The 27,565-nt window shown below is 36.4% G+C and overlaps 1 protein-coding gene across 1 annotated transcript in view; it reads left to right on the forward strand.

The window, feature by feature from the left end:
* The window catches only part of MYO16 (myosin XVI), a 675,300-nt gene that overhangs the window by 156,756 nt on the left and 490,979 nt on the right, over positions 1-27,565 (forward strand). The window contains exon 6 of the mRNA XM_036754583.1: positions 4,076-4,201. Within this exon, the coding sequence (XP_036610478.1) occupies positions 4,076-4,201 (126 nt within the window). The remainder of the gene's footprint in view (positions 1-4,075; positions 4,202-27,565) is intronic.

The following is a 27,565-nucleotide window of genomic DNA, read 5'->3' on the forward strand; positions in this document are numbered from 1 at the left end:
GCTGAAGGGTAATAAGACAAGCACACAAATTGCTATAAAATAAAGCAGTTTATATGTGCCTGAAGAGTAATCCAAGTTCAATGGTAGTTCATAGGAGAGAGGGTAATATGCAGAGTGTCCCAAAAGTCCAAGTGCATTTTAAAGCTTTAATAGCTTAGAGGGTTGTTGCAGCTTTAATAGCTTAGGTACCAGTTAAAGCTTAAAACTACACTAGGACTTTTGGGACATCCTATATAATTAATAGATTGGGAAATGAGGAAGGTGATCTTTAAAGAGGGCCTTGAAGTTTGGATAAGATTTTAAAGAAAGAGATTTTCAGGAAGGATGGAGATGTTGTGTATGAGTTATATAAAACAACATGAGTTAGGTACCAAGGATTGTGTAGGATTGACTTCTCTACATTATGCAGTTGAGAAGACCCATACCACAAGATATTTAAAAGTGACTCCCTCTGATGGTAATCAGGGTTGATTTTTTTTTCTTCTTCTCAGCACTAAAACAATCAAGTATCTTTGAGTCTTGCCTTTGTTTCAATCAAAAGTTTTTGATTGGATCAAGTCTTTGATAACCTGGTTAAGCCATGGGAAGGCTTAGGTCACTTGGGTTTGAGTCGCATGGTTGTGATACCCTCTGACCCTGAACGGGTATATAGGCTCTGAGGTTAGCGTTTTGTTTTGGGGCTCTCACTCACTGGAAGAGTGTCATATGATTTGATGAGACAAGACTCTGGGTAGCTATCACGGAGGCCCCAGGCTTTGAAAACCCAGATGTTGGTGCTGCTCTCTCTGGTAACTGTATGTATTGCTATGGACAGATAGAAGCCTGTCTCCTGATTTGTGTTTGTTCTGTTTATATAATGTGTGCTTGTAATTTCTGTTTGTATTCTCTCTGAAGTTCAGGGTGCTGGCTTTTTCCCCTGAAATAAGTGAATGGTATGTGTATGTTTAATTAAAGTAAGATTATAAACCCCTTAAAATTGCTTTCCATAGAAAAGCAGATCAAAGAACCTGTGCTAGCAGCCTTCCTGTGTGATGGTGTTATTGGCCTTACACCTCCACAAAACCTGCAAGCAACATTGTTATTACACTCCTCCAAGTTAAAAAAAAAAACAATTTGCAGCAGCAGAGGGGAGAGGTAGACTGTTAGTTCTTCCTTTCGACTATAGTCAAATAAATTTTTTCTCAGTTCACTATTTTCCAATGATAAAAGACTTACAAAAATGCTAAATTTCTTGAAAATTTAATGCACGAGCTTTCTTTTTAAATTTGGCTTGGACCTGTTTAATTAACTCATTCCCAGTGAGAAACCCCCCTCTATCAATGAATGTAAATCTGCAGGTTCAGAGCTGTAGGTAATATGATGACCTGCTTTGAATTCAGCTTCTAGTAAATGATGATATAGACTAAGCCAGTCAGTCACTCTCTTTCCCTGTCCCTTGTAAAATAATGTGAGAAGATGCCTGACTAGGGTTATTCATTCAGTTTGTCACTGTGGAACTGGTTTGTGGGTCTTTTTTTCTTGTCTTTCTTTTTAAATCTATGAAGCTAACTAGCCCATATAGGAATTTGCCCCATGACCTCATTAGGACTTTGCCCTAATGACCTGTGCTAATAGGCCCATTACTGGTGCATGTCTCTCTACAATAAATGCTCCTCATAGATCTTTACTTTTTACTTCTATTTTTAGCATGTACTATATAGATTCATCTGCCAATCATTCCAGTTATTTTTGGTATTCATTTAGAAAAGTTGGAAAAGATTTTTCTAAGATAACTAATTTTTAAGCATTATATTCAGTAAACCATCTCTAGATGATAAAGGCCTTCCAAAGGATTCATGGCTGGTGTAATAATGAGATGAATTTTACATAGGAGAAAGCCTTTGGTGGAGACAATAGAATTTCACCAAGCATTAAGACCTGTGGTATACCTTAGACAGCTATGGTCTTCCTAGTTAATTAAAATGGAATAGATAGATAGATAGATAGATAGACAGACAGACAGACATGTATATATATATATATATATATATATATTATATAATATATATGTATATATACTTATACCTTTCTTAAAATTCTTATTTTACCTTTTCAATTTGCATTTTTTAGTGACTAAGTTTTAAACATATTTTAAAATGATGTCCCAGGTGGTAACTAAGAGTTATTTTCTTGACAACCCTATATACATGGGTGGGGGAGAGGGGGGGAGGAGGGGCAGGATGTAGTTAGTATAGGAGTATGTTGAATTAAAAAGCACAGCTACCTTCTACTAGGTGAACCAGGAAATGAAATAACTATGAACATCACACGTTAAAATAGTAGTTTGAGAAATCTTGATTGTCTGGTAACTTTTTCTCTTGTTGTTCCTCTGCTCATTTCTGTTTTTATTTACCTTCTACACACAACCTGCTGTTACTTTGTCAAGAATGAGTTTTGTTACTACTCATAAATAACCCTGTTTCTCTCCCTTGGCCAATGGTTCATTCTCTGTAACTGTCTCCCTCAGTCTCCCTCCTTCCCTTACATTCTCTCTCTGTCTCTGTCTCTGTCTCTCTGTCTCTCTCTCTCTCTCTCTGTCTCTCTCTGTCTCTCTCTGTCTCTCTCTCTCTCTCTCTCTCTCTCTCTCTCTCTCTGTCTCTCTCTCTCTCTCTCTGTCTCTCTCTCTGTCTCTCTCTCTCTCTCTCTCTCTCTCTCTCTCTCTCTCTCACACACACACACACACATACACTTTCACACACAGTTTAATCATGTATTTTAAATTAGATACACTCATTTAGATCAGTGCTCTTAGAGAAGCAGGAAGTCATCCTGGAAGCAGGAATAAATGAAATCATCATAGTTTTCAAAAAGCTTTCACATAGATTCCATCATTTAATCTGAGCAACAATCTGTCAAGGTAATTGCATCACAATTCAAAAGGATTTTTTTTCTTAACTCAATTTTACTCATATTTCACCTGAAGCTTAATTCATTTATACCCAGCACAAAGTACTTCATAAATTCTTGTTAACTATTTGATTACTGTTTTGTATTTCATTTTGCTAAATCAATTGAACTAGAAAAATATGCCAAAAGAGCAATAACTATCAAAGTATTTAAAATGTGAAAAGATAATAGAATCATAAAAATACTATCGATGTTCTATCTAATGCTCATAATAGGTGTATCATCATTATCACTAACATTAATAGAGCACTTACTATGTGCCAGGTACTGCACTATCCATCCATCCCCCTATCCATCCATCCATGATCTATCTATCTATCTATCTATCTATCTATCTATCTATCTATCTTTCCATCTATCCATCATCTATCACAGCTAAATGGTACAGTGGATAGAGCACCAGACGTCAAATCAGGAGGCTTCACCTTCTTGAGGTCTTATCTGGCCTCAGACACTTCCTAGCTATATGACCCTGGACAAGTCACTGAAACCTGTTTGCCTCAGTTTCCTCATCTGTAAAATGAACTGAAGAAAGAAATGGCAAACTATTCCAGTATCTTTGTTGAGAAAACCCCAAATGGGGATATGGAAAGTCAGACATGACTGAAATAACTGAAGAGCAACAAAAACAAATATATGTATACGTATGTACATATCTATATATGTAATGTATGTATATTTGTATATACATATGTGTGTATACACACAATTAATATCTCATTTGATTATTACAACAACCCTGGGAGGCAGAAGCTATTTTTAATTAATAAATGTTCATTGATTTACAACTTATGTTGAAATATGCAATGATCTCAAAATCAAAATGGTCTTCAAATAGGAGGTAACAGCAAGTGAAGATGATGATTGAAGTGAGAAGGAAAATAAGAGTATTTCATAAACATTTTTCAAAATTAAATGCTAATAAGCAAGAGATATGGCAAATTGGCATAAAAATCACGTAGATTATTCTACTTTGCTTCACACTTACCTTAAAATTTGAAATCAATATGATGTTAAGTAGTTCCAAGAGAATTAAAATATAGTGATGAATGAAATTAATTTATAATTTTTGGATATATCAAAATGGCATAATGTCAGGAGGATTGATGTGGGTCTTTCTTAATCACAGTTGCATATGGCCTGTGCAAGTGGCTATAAGGACGTTGCTTCCCTTATCCTAGACCATGGTGCAGATCTCAATGTGGTGGATAATCAGTACTGGACACCTCTCCATTTGGCAGCAAAATATGGCCAGGTAAAGTGATCTCCCTATTTGTTTATAACGGTTGATTTTAGATTCTGAAGCATCTTGAGATTACTCTTTCATTTCATGATTTATGTTTTTCTTGGCTCCAGAGCTTTTTAAAATTACCCATCATCTCAGCAGCAGGCACCACAAGGTGTTTGTGTGTGTGTGTGTGTTTTGCTCTTTCTGTTTGATTGTTTTTTTGCTTATAGAGCTTATTGGGGAAGAAGCTTAGTAAGCAAACACATTTGTGACAGGGAAGGAAAAAAAAATCTATCATTAGAAATGCACATATAGATATGTTTTTTTAAGTATTATTCTTCATATGCTACTCAACACTTCCTGAAGATGAAAACATTTCATGAATTTATAACATACATTATAAAATATATTTTACAGTGATGTCTATTTAACCCTGTATTGACAAGCTTCTAATTTTAGAAGTTAATAGCAATTCCATTTGTTTTATATGGTTAGGTTCCTGAAAGCTAAATTATATTTTATATGTCCTTTTTCTCCTTGTGGCATCTAAGGTATTTTAATTTTTATTTTAATGGACAAATTATGGGCAACAATTTACTAGTTTGAATCCTACTACCAGTAGCAATTAAACTTTATTGAGTATTTTTCAATAGATTGCTATTTCTAGCTATGATTATATTAAATTTATAAATTTATCAATACTTTACATTTGCATAGTACTTTACAGCTTACAAAAGACTTGCATTCAGGATCTCACTTCCTTTTCACATCTAAGGAACAAAAAATTAAATAGCAATTGTTTCTGTTTTGGCCAGAAGCCCTGAGGGTCTTCCCCTCCCAGACTGCATTTTTTTTTTTTTACTGGGTCAACAAGTCCATTTTTTGGCCTCATTTCTTACCTACCCTTAATCACTGAATGGGTGCTGCATCTGAGACCTGGGAAGGACCTTAGCTTAAAAAGGCCAAGGTCTCCCATTGCATCCTGAGCCATGTCCAGTCATCCTGACCTTTATCTTGCCGCTGGACCCAGATGACTCTGGAGGGAAGAGTGAGGCTGATGACCTTGCACAGCCTTGCCTCACTGAAATCCAATTCACTTGCAATTTACCACCTTTCTGATGTCATTGATCCTCTTCAAGAATGAAGGACAGACAACAAAAACAATAATCTTCTTCACAAAAAAGATGTTGTGTGAAGGTGGTTTTGTCTCCATTTTGCTGATAAGGAAACTGAGTCCCAAAAAAGTTATTGACATGCTCAAAATCACACAGCTACTAAGTCGATATCCAGTGCTCTTTTTACTTACCACACTGTTTCCCTATTATGAGGGTTGGACTAAAGCACTCTCTGATACCACCTCTAACTCTAGATGTTTTATTTATTAAGTACCTATTACACAAAGGCGCTGTGCTAGGCCCTAAGAATGGAAGTGCAAAAATGAAGCAGCCCCTGCTATCAAGAAACTTTCATTCGATTTTAAAGATTGCTGTTTAGTCATTTTCAATTGTGTCTGACTCTTCATAATCCCATTTGGGGTTTTCTTGCCAAAGATACTAGAACACTTGCAATTTCCTTCTCAAGCTCATTTTACAGATGAGAAAACTGAGGCAAGCAGGATTAAGTGACTTGACCAGAACCGCACAGCTAGTAAGTGTCTGAGACAAGATTTGAACACAGGAAGAAGAGTCTTCCTGACTCCAGACCTGGCTGCCCATTGTAAAGATGTAAACATACAAGTACACAGAAAAATATAGAAAAGGAACATACAGTATAAATAAAAAGTAATATCCTAAGGAAGAAAGGAATAACATGTTCAAAACTAAGTAAGCTTTGTGTAAGATATGGTACCTGACTTGGCTTTTGAAGGAAGTTAGGGATTCTAAGAGAAAGAGGTAAGGAAGGTGTGATTCCTGGCATGGGGACAACAGGTGCAAAGAGACAGAAAGAGTCACTGGAAGGTCATACCCAGGGGGCATTCAGTAGGGAAGTCTGTCAGAAATAGAGAATATGTAAAGGGGAATAATATTAAATAAGTTTGAGAAGGTACATGGAAGGAAGCCATACTGCAGAAAGTGTTAAATGCCAAGCTAAGGATTTTGCATTTTATGCTAGAAGCAATTTAGAGTAACTGGGAAATTTTGAGTAGGGGAGTAACAGGACTAAGTTATATTTGTTTTAGGGAATATCGATGTGGAAACTGAGTGAAAAATTACCTGAAGGAGGAGGAAAAGACTATACAAGCATAGAAGCAAATTAAGAGACAATAAAAATACTGAGATAAATGTGACAGAGGTCAGAATTCTAATATTGGATATATGAATGGGAAAAAGAGGGAAGACTGACAAAGGTATCCTAGAGACAGAATTGACATGACTTGCCAAATACTTCATTACGGAGGGATAGAAGATTGGAGGAGAAGTAAAAGTCAAGGATAACTTTGATGTTATAAACCTAGGGAGAAAATGGAAATATACTCAAGAGAAATGCAGAATTTTGGAAGGAGGATTTTTTAGGAGGTAAATGTGAGTTATGTTTTTGACATATCAAGTTTCAGCTACTTATGGTACATCAATTTGGAGATTTTTAATTGGCAATTAACAATATAGGACAGTGCTTCAGGTGAGAAATGTTTGCCTGGGTATATGGAATTGCCTTTTATATCCATAGAAATTAATTTTGAAACTATGATAGTTCATGAGATCACCAAAGGAGAAAGCATAGAGATAGAAGAGTTCCCAGCATACAGCTTAGAGGAGAATATCTCTAATTGTTATATAGGAGAAAGATGACTTTAAATTAAGAAAATTGAGAGGTAAAGGCTGTACTTGTAGGGGACAGATTAAAGGAAAGCAATAGCATGGAACACAAGAGGGAAAATATCTCAGGGAAGGATAATAGTCAACAGTGTCAAATAAAGTTAGAACCAAAAAAAGTCCCCAAATTTATTGATAAAGAATTAATTAGTAACTTTGGAGAAAACAGTTTCCTTTATCTACTGAAGTCAGAAGTTAAATTGCAAAGTATTGAAAAGAAAGTGGGAGGTAACGAAATATAAATCATGAGTCTAGAGCACAGAGGAATTCTTAACCTGGGAGTGGTGAAATTAAATATAGTGTGACATATAAAAAGTTCTAGAAACATAGTTTCTGGGTAATTAATATTTTATTCATCATGTTAGTGGATAATTAATAAAATGGGTCAGTGGAACTCTTGAATTCCAAAGACCCCCTCATGGACCCCGCTCAACACCTATATGCTCTTGACACAGTGGGTGTTCTTGAGGATGGCGATTGGCTCTGATTGGTCAATAAGTAATGAGAATAATTAATATTATAATGAGAGGTGGGCCCATTCTAATGAGAGACTGGGGGAATGTGACTTTGATCATTCTTGCTCCCAGACCACCCAACTTTGGGCAATCTAGACAAAGGATCTACCCCACCCAAGCCTTAGTAGAACATAATGATATGGAATTCACCTTAGATTAAATTCTTTGCAAGTTTCTCTAGTTGAGTGGAGTCTCCCATCCAGTATCAAAAAGCACGTACCCTAGATATTTGGGAAATTTCATCTGTCAACTATGCCCTTCAGCTCTATGCCCTGAACAACCTACAGGTTTCTGAAAAAATCCTGGCCCATAATTTAATAGTTGACTCAGTATAAGAGAGAAATAATCATATGTCTCTGATAGCTAGATAGATATAGAGATAATGGTATTTCAACCAAATCGATTTTCTTTGTTTTCTTATGTATTTTATTTTATATATTTAAAACTATTATTTTGAGAAGGGTCTATTGACTTCACCAGATTACCAAAGGGGTCCAACACACACACACACACACACACACACACACACACACACACACACACATGTACACACACATACACAAAGTTTAAGGAATGACGATATAAAGAGAGTTTTTATGAATTTTCCTGTAAAAGGAAAACTAAGTATGGGATGATTACTTCAGGGGCTAGCAAGACCAAAGCAATAGCTTTACAGGGCTAACAGAAGCTGGAATATGATTATATCTGGAGAAGAAGGGAGCAGTGGATAGAGAGAAATGCAACATGACAGAATGGGCAAGCTTTAGGGAGAAAGCTTCTAAAAGAGATTAAAAAAAAGATGGGATCTTAACACAAGTCCCAGTAGTAGCTTGGGCAAAGAGAAGCACTGCCTTTTTTTTTCAGACACAAGAGCAAAGGATATGAAATTTGAGCTTAATAAAAAGGGGTATTATAGGAGCTAATAGGTATAAACCTGCAGGGGACTTCAGCATCCATCTGGTCCAACTTCCTCCTTTTACAAATAAGGAAACAGGTCCAACTAGATTAAGTGGCATGGTAATTTGGCAGGATTTGAACCTAAGATATCTGACACCAGAGCTCTCCATTATGCCACTTTTTACTCTCTGAGAAGGAGAATATGTACACCATATGCTCAGATATTTTAAAATTTAAAAGTAAGAAAGGTCATACTGGAGCCATGATCACAAGAACCTTTTTAACAAGATCTTAATTTATTATAATTTTTTGTCTTTACATTGTTTTCATTTGTGAATATATCCTTACTTGACACTGTGAAACAATCCATTGTAATACAAATATAAAAAAAGAGGAAAAAATAATTCTACAAGCATCGGTCTTGTCTGACAGTATATATGATATCACACTAACATTTCGGAAGAAAATGCCCACTTAATGGTGTTTGGCCTGAGAAGTGATTCTACCTCAATGGGACATTTTAAAAGCCCTTACTGCATACAAGGTGCAAGGTGCTAACTATTCAGAAAAGAATAAGGTGCATATTTGGGTGTGGGGAACTATGTGGCTGTTGCGAAGAGAAAGAGAGAGAGAGAGAGAGAGAGAGAGAGAGAGAGAGAGAGTGTGTGTGTGTGTGTGTGTCTCTATGTATGTATGTAAGGGACACCTGGAGATTAGGGCACAGATAATAGCAGGATCATATTAAAAATAGAATTCTAGTTGAGTGGGACTTGATTCAACATAACCTGACTGTTTCCAGTTTGACTGAATGCTTACTTTTCAAATATCTCACATTCTAACACTGATGTGTGCCACAGGCTGACTTTTTTCACCTCACCAAGTTTTGCATTGTAGCAAATACTTTTTCAAGAATATTCTATGTCTTAGATAACAAATGAATTCCTGCCGCAGAAATGGCTTCTTTAAAAAAATACCTTTAAAAAGCACAGTCAAGATCTATGAAAGGTGAATAATTCATGATTCTTTAATATGAAATACACCCCACAGGTGGTAGAGTCAAAAGCATGCACATTTTCATTCTAGTTACCCAATTAAGAATCTATTGTTATGTTCAGTGCCACATGCTGAAAGTGTCTAAGTGTGACTGAATTCATCCTGACCGCCATTTTGAATGTGATACCAAAGGGTCTCTTTACCAGTAAAGTGGAGCAGCACCTGAAATATCTCAACATTATGCAGTATTCCATGCAATGGACACAGTGGAACTCTATTATAATGCTATCACTTGTGACATTGTTTATATAGTCTTTGACACTTGGGACATTGCAGTAGTACCACTGAGATATAAGTAGTCCAGATCAGTATCTGAGCTGCCTTCCATGAGCCTTTTTTTTTACAGTATCAAGAATGTAGTAAGTGGTAAGGAAAGATAGTCTCTTAGATGTTCATCAGGTGGTAGTCTCCCTTAGCTATCAGGCCAGGAAGCACTTCAGTACTTCTCTAGGACATGAATGGAATATCTTCTTCAACCACTACTAACCCATTTGGCTTCATGTGGCTGTGTTGGCCAGTTCTGGAATTTAACTTAGGTATGATAGAAAATATTGGACAAAAACCAACCAAGAATGTGAGAGTCTATAGTTTTAAATCTCCGGTATCTGTCAATGACTACACAGACACACACACACACACACACACACACACAAACACACATACACACACACATACACACACACACATGCACAAACACCCTAACAAAACCCTTATACTTAATATGCAACAGCAACAGTATTTATTGAACGTAGTTAAATGTTAGGGGGAGAGGGTAAAGGTTAAACACACACATCTCTGTGAAGCCATTATCCAACCTTCTCTACAAAATCCCTCTTATGTTCCCATATTTGGATTGTGAGGAGAAAGCCCTGATCTACCAATATGTAGCGCTTGTGCAAAGGATTAAAGTTATATATTGTCTTGAAGGAAGCAAATAAAGCTTGGGGTTGGAAGTGAAGAGGAACATTCATTGCAAGGGGGACAGTCAATGAAATTGTGTGGAGTTGGGAGATGGTGTGCAATAAATAGCAAGCAAGGGAGTTTAGTTGTAAAGTAAGCAAAGTATGAGAAAACTGGAAAAGTAAGAAGGGATCCAAAGGGATTCAAAAGCTAAACAGAGGTTTTTATATATAACATGGTTGTAGTGTATAGTTGCTATTTTTAGTTTTGCCCATGAACCTTATATATACCTACATGGGTCTCTCGAGAAGTGGCTCACAGAGAGGCAAAAATAGACACCTCTAGCATCTCCTTCTCCCACTCTTTTCCAAGTGAGACTTTGATTTCTTCCAGAAGGGGAAGAAGGAAGCTGTGACCCAAGTCTGGCTATTCTGTTCTCCTCAGAGAGAGGAGGTAACATGTTAGAATTATATCTTTCTGCTCCCTTAAATAGTGTTAGTCTAGAAAAAGTAACTTTTGGGTTTAAACCAAAGCCCTGATTACTATTTAATAAAGGGGAATAACTGCCCCAAGATCTATATCTATGATTTGTTCCACTTCCCACAAAATGTCGGTCTCACAATGAAAACCTATAACAAATAGCAAAGAAATACATTTATCCAAGTCAATAGCAAAACAGAAATCAGAGAAAGTGTATATATGAGAATATATACCAGAAGTTACAGAAAGAAGGACTTCTCCCACTGGGAATAAGGTAACTTGGCTCATAACTGAACAAGAAAAAGAGGGAAAGAGACAGAGACAGAGAGAGATAAAAACAGACAGGGATAGAGAGAGAGACAGAGAGATACAAACAGACACAGACAAAGATAGTCCAAGATTTCATCCAAGAGTAAATTCTCTGAAGTATCTAGTGTAGCAAGCTAGCAGTCAAAGGATAAGATCAAAGTGCTACATACTGACTTCTTTTCAGAGTCTTTCTCTCCCTTTGGTGATCTGAAGAGTGACTGGAGTGGTGCATCTTCTCTTTTGAAGCTGGAAGCTAGAAGAGCCCTGGATTTTTCTTTTCTCCTATTCTTAGCAACTGAAGTCCAGCCCTCATGCAGGCATGGGGCAATGAGTAATCAGTCTCCACCACTGAGGAGAAAGTGCCATATAAATGTTCCTTTGAGCCAATGGTTATATACTTGTATTTTATCCATAATAAGGAAGGAGACTTTAAGGTTTAAAGAACAGAAAGGGGTGACATAATCAGACCTGGACTTTAGGGAAATTACTCTGGCACTCAGATGGAGACATCCTAAATACTCGTATAAATAATTTGATGAGTTGAGACAAAATAAAACAAAAACTGATTCTAGGTCACTGAGTTACCTGTAATGAGGAGATATTGAGGCATCACTATGTGAAAGTTTGGAAGTATTTCTTTAGTAATTTATTCTTTCAACAAATATTGGTTGGTGCCTACTGTTTTCCAATCACTGCTTCTTCTTCCCTTGTACTTACATAGTGTGTTAAATATGTTTAGAATTGTTAAAACTTTAAGTGGGATTGTTTTTTCTTCTCAGTATACATGTAACACTATAGTAAAAGCTATTTAAAATAGGGTCAATTGGGGTATCTAGGTGGCACAGTGAGTAGAGCACTGGCCCTGGAGTCAGGAGGACCTGAGTTCAAATCTGGCCTCAGATACTTCACACACTTACTATCTGTGTGACCTTGGGCAAGTCACTTAACCCCAACTGCCCTGCCCTCCCCCTCCAAAAAACAAACAAACAATAAAATAGGGTCAATTTTAATTGTAAGTGGTTAAACTAAAGGTAGAAGGAAAGGAAAATAAAACCCATTAAGGGGATTTAAATTATTGAGTTTTTGTAAACAAAATTTCTATTTTGCAGGGTAAATAGGTTAGGGCATATATGTGTATGTGTGTGTGTGTGTGTGTGTGTGTGTGTGTATAATATATGTACATGTACATATTTGTGTATATATGCATATAGAGAACAACTAACCAATCTGCACTGACAGTATACGTGTGTGTATATGAGATAGATAGAACAAAATATTCTTAAATCAGATTACTCTGGCTAAGTGAGATGATAATAAGCACCAAGCTGTGAGCAGAAAGAAAATAAAGCTTTTTTTTTCCTCTTTAGAGCCCATTATTGGCATAAAGGGATTTTTAGAGAAAGTCACCTTCAGGAACCAAGGGGATCAAGTTGCTAGAAAAGGGAAAACCATTCTTTTGATGGTGAAGTTAGTTGAAAATTATGTATTTTCAAAGGAAAGAGGAATTGGCTTCCTGCTCAGAGAACTGACTGTTGAAACCAGCCTTTCCAACATTATTATTGTTTATTGTTCATTTGTTTCAGTTGTATCCACCTTTTCATGACCCAGCTTGGGGTTTTCTTCATAAAGATACTGGAATGATTTGCCATTTCCTTCTCCAGATCATTTTAAATATGAAGAAACAGAGGTAAATAGGATTAAGTGACTTGCCCAGCTAGGAAGTGTTTGAGGCCAGATTTGAACTCAGGAAAATGAGTCTTTCTGACTCTAGGCCCATCACTCTCCTGTCACCTAGCTGCCATTATCAGCATTAACTACTGCTTTTAATAGGATTTAGATTTGGACTGTACTTTTTAGGCCATCTAGTCTAATTCTAACAAATTACGGAAGAGGGAATCAAGATACCAAGAGGTAAAAACAGATTATCTAAGGTTATACAGGTAATAATTGGCAGGGAGAGAATCTAAATATGTTCCTTTGACTTCAAATTTAGTTTTCTATCCATTGTGCCATCTTATACATCAAGGGAAGAAACTAACAGCAAAGGTTAGTAGGGAACCTGTTGTAATTATAAAAAAAGTTTGTGTGTGTGGGGGGGGGTATGCATATACACACATACATTGTCATTTGAGCTTCACGATAAGAACTAGTTTTGTTAGATACCTCCTATGTGTCTGGAGCTTTGGTAGGCACTGGAATTACAACAACATGCATTAAATAGTCTCTGCCCTCAAGAAGCTTACCTTCCATCTTGGGGAACAACATTCACATGAAAAAATAAATACAAAATATATTAAAAATAAATACAAAGCAACTAGAATGGTGGAGGAAGGGGAGACTAAGAACTCAAGGAGTCACAGGATCATAAATTTAGAACTAGAAGATATGTAAGAGGCCATCAGGTTCAAGCTGTTCATTTAAAAAAGAGGAAAATATAGCACAAAGAGGATGAACGACTTAGCCACCATCACTTAGGCAACAAAGATCTACCAATCCAATGCTTTCCCCATCAAAATGAAGCTTTATCTATGGGCAACAACAAGCAATGGCAGCTAGGCAGAGCAGTGGCTAGAGCTCTGGGCCTAGAGTCAGGAAGACCTGAGTTCAAATTTGATCTCAGATATTTACTAGCTCTGTGACCCTGGGCTGTTTGCCTCAGTTTCCTCCTCTATAAAATGAGCTGGAGAAGGAAATGGCAAACCACTCCAGGATCTTTCCCAAGAAAATCCCAAATGGGAAGAATAGACATGACAGAAACAACTGAGCAACAATAGGCTGAGTGAATTGGGATGAGGGAGTTAGAATATCTAATCAACATGGAAAGATAGGTTTAGGTCAGTTTGTGACAAATTTTAAAATGTCAAATAGAAGAGTGTCCTCTTTATACACAAGGCAATAAAGAGATACTTAGCAGAGTAGGGACAACCCCCTTTAAAGGAAATGGGTATGGGTAATATCCCCATGTTACAGATGTGGAAATTGAGTCTCAGAGAAATTAACTGACTTGCTCACAAGTCTGGCTCTTCCTCAATTCTAGATATGAATTAAGCTTGGTTCTTTCTGACTTTAGGTATAACATGTACTATTTTAGTAATAAGACAATAAGGCAGAAAGCGGGGTGGCTGAAGAGAGAGAACAGATATGAGACTGTGAGGTAGACTCTGTCTGGCTCTTGTTGACTGATTAGAGGTGGAAGTTATGGGACCATGAGGAGTCAAAGAGGATTGAGATATTTAAGAATAGGTGACTGTGAAAGTGGTCTTACCATTAACAGAACACAGAAATTCAGAAGGAATTAATTTGGGAAGCAAGAGAGAAAGGCAAAGACTTCAGTCTGAGATACGTTGGATTTGAGGTGCAAATGGAGATGTTCAATAGATAGACAAAAATGTGTGACTGAAGGAAGGGGTTAGAAAAGGAAGATAGATGTAGGCCAAGAAAAGAACCTTTATGCAATACTTACACTCAGGGATAGGAAAAATAAAAGGAAACAGAAGAGGAAAAACTAGTGAAGTAAAACAACAGCAACAAAAAAAAAAGAAATTTCATTGGAAGCCAAAGTAAGACAGCTTCAAGGAAGAGAGTATAGTCAATAGTGTCGAATGCTTAAAAACAATCAAGGGATGAAAAAAAGGTATCCATTGATGATTTTAAGAGACTAGTTTTAAGTTGAATGGAGAAGGTATTAAACTTTAGAAATATGTAAAATTTCATGAGTGACAGCCATAGTAATCAAAAGAGAATAATACAACCATCCATTGGCAAAACAAAGTGGATGAAAAACACATTGTTCAGATGACAACTAATAATCGGATAAGCTCCTCACTTTAGATTAAGATGGGACCAGAAGAGAGTAGCAGAAAGATTGCATTTGAGAAATGTCCCACATCTTAGACTGCTCACTGTGAAGAAAGTCAATTTAATTAATGTCAATAGCTTTCTGTTGGTGTTTTATAACTGAGAATTATGGAACATCTGTCTCCCAGAAGATGTAAAATAAGCACAAGGCAATGAAATACTCATGGTGGACATAAGCAAATTACAGCATCTCATCAACTAACATAAGGGAAGTGTCATTAAAAAACGTGTAAGTGGCACAGTGAGTAGAGCACCAGCCTGGAGTCAGGAGGACCTGAGTTCAAATCCAGCCTCAGATATTTGACATGCTTACTAGCTGCGTGACTTTGGGCAAGTCACTTAACTGCAATTGCCTTGCCTTCCCCCCTCCAAAAGATATGTAAGTGGCATCAAATATTTATATGACTGGAAACAAGATCAGTCAGTTGTGTAATAAGAATGAGGGATAAAAGACGAATAGGTCAAGTGGCATTTAAGTTCTCTTGACATATTAATAAACCAATAGGAAGGGCCTCAATTGTTTGGAAGCATCATCTAGATTGTCTGTTTATAAAAAACACAGACAGGAATTGCAGAAGATGAGAAGATGCAGCGGGGCTTTGGGTTGCATCAATATAGAGTACCCACAATAATAAAATCACAAGTTCACCAAAGACAATTTTTTCCCCTGCTCACCAGAAGTCTTGGAAAACCAATAATTTTACATTTTTTGAGGTTTCTTTCTGGAAGCTCAAAGGTCCTGGTTGATTTAGATTAAATATTTTTCATCCTGTGGAAGGTTTTTGTGTATGAATACATAGTATATATTATATATACACATATATAAAATGCAGGCAGCTATGTGTCACGGTGCATAAAGCACTGGACTTGGAATTAGGAATACCCATCTTCATGAGCTCAAATTCAGCCTCAGACACTTACTAGCTGGGCAGGTTTTCCCTGTTTTCCTCAGTTTCCTCAACTATAAAATGAGCTAGGAAATAGCAAACCACTCCTGTATCTTTGCCAATAAAATCCCAAATGGGGTCAGGAAGACTCAGACATGATTGAAGCAACCCAACAGTAACCACAAAATATATACATAATACATACTCTGTGTGTGTGTGTGTGTGTGTGTGTGTGTGTGTGTGCGTGTGCGCGCGTAGCTTGGCTTCTAGAAATTTCCAGTTAGTAAAGTTCAATTACAGCAGGCTTTAGTAAAGCAAGCTTTTCTCCCCTTCATTTTGCCAGTGCATAGATCATTGTTTTCATTTGAATCATTACATGGAATTCATTTTTTTTGAAAAAAAAATCTTTCTATCCTTGAGAACAACCTTCAAAGCCTGTGTTATTTTATGTGTGTCCCTTTCATTATTTTTTTTCCTTTCATAATACAATAAAATACAAAAAATCAAAAGAGATAGAATTACTGCATTCTCTCTTACTACCCTAACCCTAATGGGAAGGAACAAAAAGGTGTTCTCATAAGAACTACATAACAATATAACCCCAAGACTACAATGTTTCATTAACATGAGACCATGTATTTCTTTGACTGAAAGAGATGGCATTGACTTTAAAATGTTATATTAATAAAAATCTATAAATAAATCACCTCTCAATTATTTTGCCAAGCAAATTTCATTATATATCAAGAAATATTTCACTGAACATGTCAGCTATCTTGTCACATAACATACCAACATAATTACCTTTTAATTTTCTAATTTTGTGCTTATGTTTTATAGTTTTCATTTACCCTGATTATCAATTTCCATGTATATTTAAATTCAAAACTATTTCTCAGTGGTAAATGTGTTGTTGTTTGGGAAAATGTTTTATGAAGACTTTTTTTTTAGAAAGACTAATATATATCTTTAGAGACTTATACATAGAAGACATTTTTAAGACAAATGGCTCCCAAATGAAAATAATTTTGTAAAGTAGTTCATGATTTACAATAGGATTGATTAATTTAGCTTACAGGAAAGAGTTCTATAAATTTGTCATTGTCCTTTGTACATATAATTTTTTCCAACAAGAAAAAAAATGCTTATTTTTCTTGTTCTTGGGCTGAAAATGTGAGCTAAATAAATCATATGAGCAATAAATTTGTTGTTTTCAGCTTGTAACTTTTATAACTCTTTTCTGAGTTGTAAATAAACATAAATTTGTCTCAAGTCTGGAATATGTATATTTCTATTAGTATTCACAGCATAAAAATAAATATCATACTAAAGCATGATAAAATAATTTTGTAAGAACATGTAACTTAAACCTTCTCCATTTCTATATTGTGCAGTATATAACCAGTGATATGCTGATAAGTATTTAATAACAAGCTTTCAAAAAATTCATATATGACAAATTCTTAGGTTTAATTTACATTATTAACATTTTCTTCATCAACTCTAAATGATCAGCAAAACAATAAATCAATCCTTGATTTATATTGTTTGCTGATATCCTAGATATAAATGCTTACCATGAAATTCATCAGCTCTCCTGAGCCCATTAGAGCTGGCTCCAGCACACTTTGCATACAGTCCAAAGAACCTGACATTCACAGTGGTGGTTTCATACCTCTGTACAAAATAAAAAAAATTATTTGTTGATTTTCATTTTTTTCAGTATTTTCTGTTTTCATTTTGCTTGGAGTTAACAAAAACCTTTTGTTTTTGCTTTCACTTACAACTTTGAAATTTGATCAATCAAAAAGCATTTATTAAGTTTTTACTGTGGGCCAGGCACTGTACTAAACACTGGGAATACAAAAATAATGCAAAAATAGTCCTCACCTTCAGGGAGTTTACATTTTTGTGGGGAGGGGGAAACAACATGTTCATATCAGGTAGTCTTTGAGAGGAAAGACACCTAGGAGCTATGGGAAGCAGAAAAAAGAAAATTTGTAGAACACTACATTAGATTTATGTAGTATAGAACAAGGAAACTTAAACTGTGGTTGGTGAATTTTAAAAATATATTTATTTTGATTATTATATCTTGATGTAATTTATTTCCTTCCCAATTGAACCTGTTAATATTATTTAATACATTTAAAAATATTTTTATTATTAAGAGTCCATAGGCTTCAATATACTTCCAAAGAGGTCCAGAGAACAAATAAAAGTTAGGAACTCTTACATGTTTTTGTTTAGTTGTGTCTGACTTTTTCTGACCGCATTTAGGGTTCTTTTGGTAGAGATACTGGAATGATTCACCATTTCCATCTCCAGCTTATTTTACAGATGAGGAAACTGAGGCAAACAGAGTTAAAGTGACTTTCCCAGGGTTACTCAACTAGTAAGTGTCTGAAGCCAGATTTGAACTCATGAAAATGAGTCTTCCTGACTCTAGGCCTGAAACTCTATCCACTGCACCACCTTACTGCCCAAGAAACCTTAATAGAGAAGTTCATTTCTTCCAATGAATTTTGAAGTGCAACTGCGTATATATAAAATATCATATATTTTCCTCTGTCATCAACTTCTGATCAACGAAGATATTTACTACTATTATTTAACTCCCTTTTCCATTTCCTAAATTGATATACCTTTATTATAACTTACTCATGAAAGTATTAGGTAATTTGTTAAATCTACAATATTTTCATCTGTTTATGTGTGTATGTATGGACATACACATATATTATAGATGCTTATACATGCATATGTATTCTATATTCTCACAATAAATTAAGGGCAACACTAGAAAGAGCATTTTCAATGTATAAATGATTCTACAGCTTTATCACAGCTTTCTTTTCAAGATTAGGATTCATATCTACAAAAACATTTAACATTATATATAATAGATGTTATGGATAGAGTGAGAGGCAGCATGGTATGCTGACTGAGGACTACCTAGCTTCCAAATGAGGAAGACATGGATTTAATTCATAACTCTGTCATATATTGGCTGTGTTACCCTTTATAATTTAACCTCACAGTGCCTCTAGGGAATTTTCTGGTATTATACATTGCAGAATAGTTGTTGTTTTGTTTTGTTTTGTTTTAATTAATTTATTTATTTTTAGTTTACAACATTCAGTTCCACATGCTTTTGAGTTGTAAATTTTCTCCCCCTCCCTCCATAAAACCACATGCAATCTGAAATAGGCTCTACATATACATTCATGTTAAACACATTTTCACATTAGTCACATTATAAAGAATTATAACCATTGGAATGAACCACAGGAAAGAAGAAAGAAAACAAAACAAAACAAAACAAAAAGAGAGCAAATAGTCTGCTTCGATTTTCATCTGACTCCATAATTCTTTCTCTGAATGTGGATAGCATATTCCATCATGAGCCTTTTGGAGCTGTCTTTGAACCTTGCATTGCTGAGAAGAGCCAAGTCTATCAAAGTTAGTCATTGCACAGTGTTATCCTGGTTCTGCTCCCCTTACTCAGCATCAGTTCACATAAGTCATTCCAGGTTTTCCTGAAGTCCACCTGCTCATCATTTCTTACAGCACGATAGTATTCTATTAAATTAATATACCACATCTTGTTTAGCCATTCCCCAATTGATGAGCATCCCGTCAATTTCCAATTCTTGGCCACCATAAAAAGAGCTGCTATAAATATTTTTGTACATATGGGTCCAGGTCAAAGGGTATGCACATTTTATAGGCCTTTGGGCATAGTTCCAAATTGCTCTTCAAAATGATTGGATCAGTTCACAACTCCACCAATGATGCATCAGTGTTAATTTTCCCACATATTCTCCAGCATTTATAATTTTTCTCTTTTTTCATGTTAGCCAACGAGACAGGTGTGATATGATACCTGAGTTGTTTTGATTTTAATTTCTTTAATCAATAGTGATTTAGAGCATTTTTTCATGCGATTGTAGATATCTTTAATATCTTCCTCTGAAAACTGCTTATTCATATTCTTTGACCATTTATCAATTGGAGAATGACTTGTATTCCTATAAATTTGACTCAGTTCTCTATATATTTTAGAAATGAGGCCTTTATTAGAGATACTGGTTTTAATAATATTTTCCCATTTTTCTGCTTCCCTCCTAATGTTGATTGCATTGGCTTTGTTTGCACAAAAACTTTTCAATTTAATGTAAACAAAATTATTCATTTTATATTTCATAATATTCTCTCTCTTGTTTGGTCATAAATTCTTCCATTCTCCATAAATCTGACAGGTAAACTATTCCTTGCTCTCCCAGATTGCTTATAGTATCAGCCTTTATATCCAAATCGTGAATCCATCTTGACTTTATTTTGGTATACAGTGTAAGATATTGATCTATGCCCAATTTCTGCCATAGTATTTTCCAGTTTTCCCAGCAGTTGTTTGTCAAATAGTGAGTTCTTGTCCCAGAAGCTGGAATCTTTCAGTTTATCTAACATTAGATTACTGTAATCATTGACCAATGTTTCTTGTGTACCTAACTTATTCCACTGATGCACCCCTCTATTTCCTAGCCAGTATCAAGTAGTTTTGATGATTGCTGCTTTATAATACAATTTAAGATCTGGTATGGTTAAGCTACCTTCCCTAACATTTCATTAATTCCCTTGATATTCTGGACCTTTTGTTCTTCCAGATGAATTTTGTTATTATTTTTTCTAGCTCTATAAAATAATGTTTTGGTAGTTTCGTTGGTTAGAATTGTTGTTAAAGGGCATTAACAGAAGGAAGTTTGTTCCCAGAAGTTCCCTATAGAAATGGATTGTTGTTAACAGCAACCACAAAGGTAAGCATAGAAGCATAAAATCTTTGTTAACATCTGGATATTTCAAAGAATGCCATAATTGTAGAGTGCAGCACTTAGTCCAATCCATACATGAAAATGGTTACCTGATCTAAACCATCCCTCTGAAGTGGCAATTCAGCCTCTCTTTGAAGATCTTAAACAGTGAAGATTTCCCAAACTCTCCAGACAGTCCTTTTTGACTACCCAAATTTTTAAGAAAGTTATCCTTCTATTGATCCACAAATAGGGTGTAGGCAACTTTCACCATTATTTCTGTTTTGCCCTTTTGGAAACAAATAGAACAAATCCAAACCTTCCTTTAGCATTTAAGTTATTTGTACTGAAGATGGGCTAAGAGGAAAGAGATTCCTCCTGATTCCTAACCTGATTGTATCATACTGGATATTTCCCACACTATTTCATTTATTCCTAACATAGCCCAGTCTGTCACTAAGGCTATTCTTGAATTTTGTACTACTTGGTAGAAAATGACAGATCTAGGGCAGCTAGGTAGCACAGTGAGTAGAGCACTGGCCCTGGAGTCAGGAGGACCTGAGTTCAAATCTGCCCTCAGACACTTGACACACTTACTAGCTGTGTGACCTTGGGCAAGTCACTTAACCTCAATTGCCCTGCCTTCCCCCCTCAAAAAGAAAATGATGGACCTTTTTGTGTCCTCTAGCAAAGCCTTGGAGAAGACATTATCATCTCCATTAAGAGTAGGGCTTTTCTAAGGACTTTTTTGGGGGGGATGAGGGGAAGAATCACTTTTCTATAAGTAAATTATTCTTTTTCCTCAAGTTGTATTTTCTGTTTCACTTTAAGTAAAAATTAACCACAACTAAAGATATTCTACTCTACCTCATACTCTGTTCATTCCTTGGACTTTACACACTGCTATAATTAACTTTCTTTGTGATTATACTAAATAAAGAAAATATAGTTCCTTCTGGGATGGAGTTAATGGTCAGAGACTCCTCAATTTAGCTCAACAAGAATCACAAACCTTTATTAAGTGCCCGATGTTATTATCAATACTAAGGATGAAAAAACAATTTAATACTCATCCTCGAGGCCTTTACATTTTACTAAGTTCATTGAAAACAAAGAGAAATGGTACCTTAAAAAAGGTGAGAGGGAGAGCTTTAGCCTGTTAGGGGGTTGGGAAAGCAGGTGATGAGGTTGGATAGGTTTCTTTAGTATACAATTTTTAATTGTCTAGTAATGGAGGGATAAGCATTACCATTTGGGTTGGGACAAATAGAAAACTGTACTTCACTCTCAAATGTTAAGATAAGGCATATTTAAAGGTGAGGAAATTTGAAGTACTCTGAGAATACAGAGAACAAATGATGAATGGGAAGTCATTCCAAGCATTCTAAAAATAATTCTTTTCCAACCCATTTTTCACACTTATCAGCAAAAGGATTTACAATTATGTGGACAGGTAAAGTTATAGCTGAGAAGAACTTTAGGGATCACCTCATTCAATCCCTTCTTTTTTAAAATGAGCTAATAGCATTAGAACTGAAATAATACCAAAGGACACACAAGGTATTCACAACAGAGTCCAGGGCCTCTGACACCAAATGTAATGTTTATTCCAGTAGAGCATACCAACTCAGATATTAGCATTACCTAGATCTCTATATTCATATTCCCTATATTATGAGGCAATGTTATTGTTAAATTGGGAGTTATGAAACATGGAATATAGTTCTACCTCTGCCCCTAACTAAATTCTTACACAACCTTAGGAAAAGCATTTATATACTCTGTGATATATAAATACTACAGCCATAAAATCGGGATAATACCTTATTTCTACCACGCAGGATGGTTATGTGGATCCATTCAAGTGGTGTATGTAAATGCTATGAAAATATGAAGCACTATTAATTAATTAGCAACTATGTGATTTGAAGCACAAACCAAGTCTTTAAATTATTTAAATAGTTAAATAAATAAAACTTTGGGATCATATAAGTCTTAAGGGAAAACATGATTTTCGGGATTCATATGGCTGCCTTCTTTTAACTCTTCTAAAATAGAGATTACACTGATTTATTCTGCAGATGTTTGTATCTATTTTATCCTCTTTCTTTATCATGGAATAATTCTACATATACCAAATGTAATTATGTTCCACGATTTTGCTTATCTATAATGAAATCTTTATAAGAATGTATTTTCTTTTCCTAAGGCATTGTGTCCTGTTACCTTCTTGTATTCTTTTCACTTAATCTTTTGTCATTTTGAAACATAGCATCAGAACATTCTATATTCTGTCTCCTCCAGAGACCAGGATGACATTTATTTCTGTTTTTACTCATATCTGATTTTTTTTTGTTTATTTTGCAGTTTAGTTACTTTTATTATCACTATAGTCAGCAGAATCTACAATAAATTTTCCCTGTTAGAATGTAGATCACGATTCCTTTTTAGTCTATCTGTACTAATTTTATAGCTTCCTGGAGGAAGGGGCTATATTACCATAAAATGATGGAAAACCATCCACCACTCTCTTTGAATTACAGTTACATACGAACAGTCCATGAAGCAAAAGCTACCAATTCAGTCAGTATTGTAGAAGAATCCACTGTGTGACAATGGTGACATTAATCAATTTAATTCAACCAACATTAATGAAGTCAATAAGATCTGAATTTAATTCTGGTCTTAGACACTTCCAAACTCTGTGACCCTGTGGAAGTCACTTAACCTTTGTTTTCCTCTAGAGTTTCCTCACCCATAAAACGGGAACCATATCATCTAACTTCCAGGGTTTTGTAAGTTTCAAAAGAGATGATATTTGCAAAGCTCTTTCCAAAACTTAAAGCATTGTATAAATACTAGCAGCTCCTGCTCCTAGTATCTTGAGGTAGGTACTATGTGCAAGGGCACTATGTGCTATGAATTTCATTCTCTCTTCCCTTGAAGGCTAGCCTCTAAATCTGCTCTTTTGATTCTTCCAGCTATAATAGCAAATAACCAGGAAAGTGTTTTGAAAGAAAAATTAGTTCTCTAACACCAAACAAAACAAAAGAGAAAAATATAATGGCATGCATTAATATAAAAAGAATAGGTTGTTTTCAGATTTTAAACATCAGAGAGGAATTGTAGTAATGCTCATCACCATTTTCATATTTCTATGCTCATTGCCAAGCTTCTTCATATATATTGTAGAATTATAGCACAGGAAGTCCCTGGTCCGTGTATATCTGAATTATCTAAAAATCTCAGCCTAAGGAATAACTACCTTTTTGTCTCTGCAGACTTATGGCTAGGTAGTAATGTCGGGATAGGGTATTCAGGGAGGACTAGCAGGTGTGGTGAGATGACTTGCCAAGCCCCTTTCGGTGCTTCTCATCTACCTTTGGTGTCCACCTATAATCCAGCTCTCACCTGTTGCTCCAAGAAGCTGTAGAATGCCCAGTGGCCACATCCCAGTTAAAACCATCTTGGCAGATGGGCTAAACCAAGCTGATGGTAACTGACAGTACACAGATCTGTTTAAAAAACTCAATGCTGGGGGAATGTCTACCCCCAAACATGTGAAGACTTCCCCAGCAGAATGAGCAGATAAGAACAATTTGTTCCAACAGCCATGAAGGCAGCTAAAGCAGGAGCTGTGGAGTGCTTAGAACTTGGTCAGGCATTGAAGATTCCAAGGTCACCCACTGCATCTGGGGCTATCACCAATCATCCTTACTTTTTTCTTGCCACTGGACTTCATTGACTCTGGAGAAGAGAGTGAGGCTGATAACTTCATGCAACTCTGCCTCACTGGAATCCAATGTCATTGATCTTTTAGAAAATGAAGGCAGAACAACAGCAACAATGATGTTGGGGTTCATGATTGGCTCTGCAATGAGAGGCCAGGTTTCATAGAGAATGACAGAAGGTGGAAAATGAAAATATTTCTCACTCCTTTTCCCACTCTAAAACTTAGCCTATTTCTGCTCCTTGATACATTCTAGGTCTTAGGAGGCTAAATGAGGTAAAATATGTAAAATCAGTCGGAAGAAAATCACCTTCAGTTTCTGTTCCTCGCCTCATCCCCACTTTGTTCCTTACCACCAACTAGAAGAGAAAAAGAGGAAGGAGAAAAATGAAGAAAAGGAAAACTATATCTTGCTGCTACCCCCACTATCCTCTCCAATTCCTACCCTTTTCTTCATTCCCGTGATCTCCAATCACCCTCCCTACTCTCCTTTTTCACTACAGACCCTGCCTTTGACCAGATCTTTACCCCACACTCTTCTCTTCATTGTGTACACTTCTTCATTCACAAAATCATAGATTTAGAGTTAGAAAGATCCTCTGAAATTATCTAGTCCAACTCCATCTTTCAGCTGAAGAAACTGAGACCTAGAGAGAATAAATAACTTGCTAATGGCTACGCAGTTAATACATTATAGAATCAGGATGTGAGCCCCAGTACCATGATATCAAACCCAGCACTAATCATTATACCTTGCTGCCTGTCAAATATCTTTACTGAGAACATAGAAAACACGACAATTAAGTTGGAAGGAATGGTGGATGAGTGCTTGCTCTCCAGCGGGTGTGTGGTTTGGGGATAGGAGAGTTTCTATTCTTACTGCCATGAGGTATGTCTGGTCCTGGTGTACCTATGTGGAATTCTCAGAGTATTTTTCCCCTAGAAACATTGCTTCACATTGTGTTTAGTTTTGACATAGGCTTGCCCAATCTAACTTCATGAATTCATTCTGCAAAAACAGTGTTAAGTGAAATGACTTTACAAGGGAGGCAACTAATTCCATAGGGATAATGTTATAGGTGAGCACCTACCATTGCAGTGATACCACAGCTGCAGGGTTTCACTGATTTATAGTGATGTTTACTTATATCATATTGAGGATATTGAGTGTTATTCAGAGCAATATTACATGCATTGCCTGTTGTGTACTGTGAGTGAACTACCATAATGTAAGTGTTCCTAGAAGGGCTTCAGGAATGGGTTATCCTGGGAATCAACTATACCACAGTTGAGCCAGTTTAAATTCCACACAACTGAATTCCAAATAAACCCATTTATTTAATAAATTGGGAAAGGCCTGCATTACACTAAAACAGTGAAGGGATCCTCTTGAATAACTCTACTTGAAACCCTTATGCTAATCTAAGAGTGCTGCTAGACTCTTGAAAGTTATATCAATATAACACAAAATATGGGAGGAACTTACATTCTAATTTGAGAAGACAACACATAAAAGGGAACTGAAAAGGAGGAAAGGGAAGGTACTTAAGTTCAGGCTAGTTGGAAAAGTGAGGTAAGTCATATGCTGAGCTGGCCAGAAGTGAGTATGACTGCATGGAAATTCTTCAAATGGGAGCTCCCTGAAGTAGCTTTTGGAGTAGGCTGCAGCAAGTGTGGGGGTACCTCCGGCATAAGGAGATTTCTGAGGCAATGTTGGAAAAGTCCAAAGAGTCAGGAACTGAGCAGGTTTAGAGAAATGTTGTATTTAGTCAGAATATAGAATTTTGAAGGGAACAAGTATGAAATAGAAGTGGATAGAGATTTAGATTCCAAAAGTATATTTCTAAAGCCATGGCCTAGACTCTACTGGGCTTTAAATGCCAACTTGAAGTGCTTGTATGTTATAACTGATGAAAAGGAGAACCAATGAAGATTTCAATGAAGAGAGTTGATATGGATAGACCAATGGCTTAGAAAGATTATTTTGTCTATTGTATGGAGAGTCATTTTAGTCTATATTGGATTTTCATTATAAATAAAACTAGAAGGTAAAGAAATTGTAGCTAAATCAAAGAATCACAGATTCTTCTCAAAGAGTGTATCAGGAGGGCAGAGTTTATAATCTCAAAGAGGATCATAAACATGTCTGAAAGGTTCGGAACCGCCGGATATAAGAAACTCTCAACGTAGAAGGCAGAAGAATCAAAACATTTATTTAGGCTCCACAGTAACCAACCCATGAACCAGAAGCCCCATTTTGATATGTTGATCAAAATCTTCCAGGCCCAATAAGTACGCCTTGCAAGAGTAACCAGGAGGCTACAGAGAAGCATGATTGCGTAAAGCAAAATCATGCTTCCCCCTCGATGGTAATAAGATTACCCACTGGCCTGAAGTCTTTGTTCAGCTTCCTCCCGTAGATCAGCTCTGCTACTGGCAGCTCCTGCCTCAGCTGTGTCTGTGGCTGAAACTGACGTAACTGTCGTAACTGCCTCTGTAACTGCCTCTGGCTCCAACTGTCGCTGTAACTGTCGCTGTAATGGCCTGAAGTCTTTGTTCAGCTTTCTCCCGTAGGTTAGCTCTGCTACTGGCAGCTCCTGCTTCAGCTGTGTCTGTCGCTGTGGCTGTAACTGACGTAACTGTCGTAACTGCCTCTGTAACTGTCGTTGTAACTGTCGCTGGCTCCAACCGGAAAAGGAAGAGAAGAATCTTCAAGCTGTCCTCTCCCCTCTTATAGGGTTTTTGACATCATCAAGCTCCGCCCAAATGACCAGGGCCAATTGGTTCCTGAGTTGGCCCCTCCCCCTAGCATAGACATTAACACCTCCCCTCAGCCAGCCCCATGACTCATCACACAGGAAGTTGTCTGCTTCCCGGCATGCTCCCCGGGCCTCCTGCCCCGGAAGAGCAAGCCACAGTGTCCAGGGAAGCTCAATGAGGTAAGCTGAGTCATTCAAAGAAAACAAAGGCCATTCTGGTTACACTCCACCCCTTGTTATAGGATACATAATCTAATCAGCCATGTATCCTAGAACATACATTGTGATCCAATTACAAAGGAAACTAAAACATATCATTCATTATAAAGCAAAACATATCATTTGGTGACATTCCTAAACATTGGTTTAACGATTCAAA

Source organism: Trichosurus vulpecula, chromosome 4, assembly GCF_011100635.1.
Source record: "Trichosurus vulpecula isolate mTriVul1 chromosome 4, mTriVul1.pri, whole genome shotgun sequence".
Lineage (NCBI taxonomy): Eukaryota > Metazoa > Chordata > Mammalia > Diprotodontia > Phalangeridae > Trichosurus > Trichosurus vulpecula.